General features: G+C 36.9%; 1 protein-coding gene across 1 annotated transcript; it reads right to left on the bottom strand.

Annotated features, from left to right (window-relative positions):
- Positions 1-4,214: 4,214 nt before the first annotated feature.
- Positions 4,215-4,949, bottom strand: LOC135677531 (E3 ubiquitin-protein ligase SIS3-like). Its single transcript, XM_065189891.1, has one exon. The coding sequence runs from the start codon at positions 4,947-4,949 to the stop codon at positions 4,215-4,217; it is 735 nt and encodes a 244-aa protein (XP_065045963.1).
- Positions 4,950-5,480: the final 531 nt, after the last annotated feature.

Raw genomic sequence — 5,480 nt, 5'->3', positions numbered from 1 at the left:
TTTATGAGTTGATAAGGTAAATATTATTTTAAGAGTTGATAAGGTAAAAATTATTTTACTTCTCCCATCTTCTCAAGAGTTATACTTCGTATATTGGTTTGGTTACTTAACATTCGTTTACTCTTTGCTCACATTGAAGCACAAGTATTTGTACTCTTTACATTGTGTTAGCTATTATAATTTACCTTCTCATTGCTATCAAAATTTTGTAATGCATGAAGTTTTATTGAAAAGAATAAAATTTTGCCTTGACTTGGAGCTTGTCACATCTAAAATTGTACCTTCTTCTCTATCATTTCTACTGCCTACTCCTTTGAATAGAAAATATATAAAATCACATACTACATTCTTCATTCATTAGTCGAGGACTTTTGCATCGACCTAAAGTCTCTCACTTTCAACTATTTAGATAAGATATTCGTTTCCACTGGTCTTGTGAAGTTCTTTGGTCTCTGGCCCTTAGCCTTATCTCGATACTTAGAGTTTGTCTTTGTATTCTTCGCATCTTTGGCCTCTTTCATAACTAAGTGCTCTCCCTACATGAGAGCAAAGAATCGATAACTCTATAAAAGTCTTGCCTCTATGGTACTATGACATTGTCATACTCATGACCCAATTATTTGTCATCTCAGATCTATATTCCTTTCTATGCTGTTGGTAAATTAGTCCCTACGGCACTATGGTACTCCTCTAACTCTACCTCTATTCTAATCAATGCTTGATTTTATATAGTTGTCTCTCTAAACTTATCGTCACTTCCTCATCCCTTTTGACCACTTGCTTTAAACCTTTATATTTTCTGAGAAATTCCTTTTGGTCGATGGAAAGATAAACTACAACTCTCATGCATGGTCACTGTCTTCATGTTATATGACTTGCACCGATTATATTCTGCTTTACTTCCTTGGTAACAACGTTCGCTTAATTAGCCTTATTCTCTGACTTTTTAGGCTTCCTTAAGCGAATATAAACTTTGGAGCAGTCAAACTATTCAGTTGCTCTAATCAAACCTTTGTATGATCAAGTCACTCCCATGGGACTCACTAGTGCTTACACATGAAATTTTTCCTCGGTGGTATATACCCCTTATATGTTGATGACCAAAGCTTTAATTCGATATAAAATTCGATACACGCATAAAAAAATCACCTCTATGGTACCACGACATTTACTTATTGAATCAATAACACTTCTTTTCGTATTGTTCACTAAAGTAGAGCTCGTAATAACTCTCAATCATACCTTCGTTTGATCATATCTCTTACAGGACATCTCTCATGTATTGTTTCAACACGATCTGTTGTACCATGTTGCGACGTAGTAACATCTCTATTATATTTTGATCTTTATAAGATAAACTCGAACTGTTTTCTCTTTATGTGTGGCCTTTGCCAATATATTACCTTTGCCATCTTTTATTATGTTCACTCATTTGACAATTGATCTTCTTCCACCTGCTCTCGAGTCACACCTAGATGAAACATAGCTCTAGGGCATTCAATTACCTAGTAGCCCTTGAAGTCGACTAACTTTGTTAAAATTAGTATGTCATTGTTTGGATCCCAGGCTTTTACCCTCAGCACAATCTTTATTGTGCACCACTTCCTTCATAAAAACTCAAATTGTAATACAACATATTTTTTAAGAGTATCTTCTTCCATATTCTCTTGCCTCATGCCAAGGCCTTTTGACCCCAACTTTACCTCGGCAAATTGAGTTATGCTCTTGCCTTTATAAGAGTTTTTATTCTTAACTTTTGTTCAAGGAAAGCTTCATATCTCTACTTCACATTTTATTTTCTATGTTAACTCCTTTCATGCGGCTTGGACACTTCATCAAATTTCATCTAAGTTGTTTCGCTCATCGGTTTATATTGAATTAATGGTGGCCCTTGTGCCCACCATCTATGGGTCAACTCTTCGTTAAGTTTAATTTTTACATTGACTCTAAGTATGCTTTCATTTAGTGCTGCTTTAGTTTTCTTCCCATCTGATCTCGCAATGCATCCACCAATATATTACCTCATGTGATAACTCCTCGTCGCTCTCTCAGTTCATTAAACTTTATGGAGTTGTTATTTTGAGATATCTCTCCTCAACATATGTAATATGTTACACATAATTTTTCCTTTAGAAAATCGAGACTTATCCCTCCTAAATATCTATTATATTAGAGCAACTTTTTTCTTTACATCTTTCCTTTTCGATGTTTTAGAGACTGTCATCCTCTTAAACTACTCTATTTTGCTGAACGAGCTATGCACTATTCATCCCCCATGAATGCATTTGCTAGATTGTGACTCGTTACCAATTCAACCTTTGTTGTGCCCCTCACGACTGAGTAACATGCTAAATTAGCTTCATACGGATGTATCCTTCCTATGCTGAAGAAAAAAAATTTAATGCTCCATAGGACCGAGTTTTGGTCACCAAAGGATAGTTACGAGTAGTCCATCATCTATATGCAAGCCCTTGTATAAGTATTAAATTTTTTTAGTAATTTCTCTCACCTTTATGTGCTTTGTACAACCCTTTCGATCATTGAACAATCCATCTCACCTTACATAGTCTTATCCTTTACCAAGTGCCCTATTTGCCTTTAGTACCATAAAGTTTAGTTGCCAACGTCGAGTCGTAGTTTAAAGTTAGTCATCTTAACCTCTATATGCTATATATTCTTTCTAGTTCGCTTGTCCTTATGGTGTCTCTTATTTGTAGGATTAGCTATTTTTTTGAATGTTAATTTTGAATGCCTACTCCTCTAAGTGACTCCTTTCCCTACATCTCTATGCTCATTTCCCTTAAATAGTTGTGCGTGCTGACTACCCTTAATATAACCTCGCAAAGTCCCCCACGTTTATATGCAAAATGTTTCTAATTATACTTGTCCAGCTCTAATATCATCTTTCATAGTTATAGCTAGTTAAAAAATCAACTTATTTGAATCCTCTTATAGCCCTTAAAGACATATAAAAAAGAAAACAGATAAAAAATAATAAAATATGAGTTATTTTATAAAAAATTACCTAAGATATATCTTGCAAATTTGAAAGCTTACTAAAAGAATTTAAAATCAAAATTTTAAGTTAAAAATAAAATAAATATCAATCTTACTGGTCAATTTATGATCTAAACTTTACAAGGTGTTGCAATCAAATAACTGCCAAGATCAAATCCTCCCCACCCTTGTGATTAGTATGGTATTTCTTACATATTTTCCTAAATATTTATGATTTTTTAATTATTTAAAAAATTCATCTTAATAAAATCAAAATGTTGGTAATAGTTGATACACGGAATATTGACCTTTAATGTCAAATATAAAATTTTGATGATAAAATTAATTAAAAGTTTTAAAAATTAATCTTATAGTAAACTAAATTATATAGGGGTATTTTGACTAAAGATATTGATTGTGAAAGGTTTAGATGTCAGATTAAAAGTGGTATTAAGGACTTGTGATAAAGGTTCTTGATGTTATGCTGAAAAATCGAACATCATATCAAATGTTGAAGAAGGATAAATTAAGATATCGAAAGATACAATGATATACTATAGGATCAACTGAGATGCCAAAAGAATGCTAATACACCGGAAGAATAAATGACTTTCCGAAAGACTCAGTGCTATATCAAAAAAAAATGAATGTTATTTTGAAATCTTTCTTGAAGTTAAATTAGGGTTCAATTATCCTAAATTCGAGCAATGTCAAGTTACTGAATTGGGTCAAAATAGGTTGAAATTGGACCCATAATTACTCTCTTGCTCACTCCCAATCGAAATTGAACGGCACATAACTATAATTGTTTGATCTGCCATAAACAGAGGATGCTTGCAGTAAGCATAGAACAGAGATATCTCTGCCACAAACTGAGAGCTCTGACAAGCACAAAACAAACAGAGTAGCAGAGCGAAACAAGAAAGAAAACCAGATGGGATTGTATAGCGTTTTATTTGCCTAAGAAAGGCAATTCATTACCAACTTCATTTACCTAATGCACCACACACTGTTCGAAGACTTGAAGAACCAATTACTTCTTTCAGGTCCTCATCAATGTATATATGTACGTACAACTCGAACGCCATTATCTACCATTCGAATCGACTGCATCCGCTGGCACTTCTTTTCTCTTCATCATTAGCAATATGCATTCCAGAAGCAGGAAACAGAAGATGTCTCTGTATCTCGGGGAGATCAAGAAGAGGAGAAGCATTTCAGGGATCAGCAGAAGCAGGTATGGCGTGTCTGCAGAGAGGACACACATGGCTGCTCTCCAACCATCGAGTGAGACAGCCGCCATGGAAGGCGTGCTTGCATGGCATCCGCGTCACCTCCACGCCCTCGTCGAACTCCTCGAAGCAGATGATGCAACTCTCCTCTCTGACATCTCCTCCACGCTCGTACTTCACCACCGCCAGCTCCTTCACCGCGTCCGTCGACGCCGGGATGCCGCCGAAATCCCCGTCCTCGCCGACGCCTTCGACGTCCGAAGAAGTTTCCTCATCGCTCGGGAAGTGGGCCAAAGGTACATCCACGATCATCTCGATCCCGTTGCCCGAGTTGAAAGCCGCCTCGACTGGATCATTGCAGAAGGCAACGAGTTGTCTCTCCATCCACCCGGCGAAGCAGATGTCATAACCATAGACGCCGGCGCGTAAGAGAACGGTCGAGATCGCCCGGCGGCGAGATGTTTGGTGGAGGAAGTCGCCGAGAGTGAAGACAAAGGTGTGGTAGGCACGGGGCGGTTCCTCCACGACTCGACCTTCAACAATGTGCATCACGGTATAGCCGAGTTTGATCACCACCGGAGCCGATGCCGGCGTCCCCTGAGTTTGATAGGCCCTGAGAACCCAATCGGCATGGCCATGGACAGGAGTCGTCTCCATCGTGGCCATCGCCTTCTTGTCGCACTTCAACCGTGTGAATGAACTCGGCTTAATTCCTACCATGGAGCGGCTTTATATAGAGAGAGAGAGATTCTGGTCTCCGAATCCGAGACGGGATCGAATTCATCGAGTACAAATCGTAAAGACAATCGTACGCGTAGTTTCCATTGCCACATAAGTTTGCGGGTTGGACTCCGAAAGCAGTTCCATTCGACACGTGTTGAAATCCTACGGAAGAACGAACTTGCTTCGTTCTTGATGGATTATTAGTGAAGATTTAATTGGAAATCGAAAGCTTTTATGACGTCATCTCTAATTAAGACAACTCTTTCCTGCTCCTCCGTGTTGACGGAAGCCATTCACTACTAGACGCCAAATTAATTCCTCCCGAAAACCAATCATGACATCCAAAATATAGCTCGACAGCAAAATGTAGAATTAATTTTTTAATATTTTAATATTTTATTATATAGCTCGATAGTAATATATTGAATTAATTTTTTAATATTTTTATTAATTTATTTAAATATATAAGGATGATTTTTTAAATACTTATATTTTAATTTTTTGAAATGATTATAAAATTTTAATTAT

The sequence above is a fragment of the Musa acuminata genome, chromosome BXJ1-6 (genome assembly GCF_036884655.1).
Source record: "Musa acuminata AAA Group cultivar baxijiao chromosome BXJ1-6, Cavendish_Baxijiao_AAA, whole genome shotgun sequence".
Classification (NCBI taxonomy): domain Eukaryota; kingdom Viridiplantae; phylum Streptophyta; class Magnoliopsida; order Zingiberales; family Musaceae; genus Musa; species Musa acuminata.
Note: the sequence above shows the minus strand (reverse complement) of the source record. Positions and strands in the feature narration are given on the sequence as shown.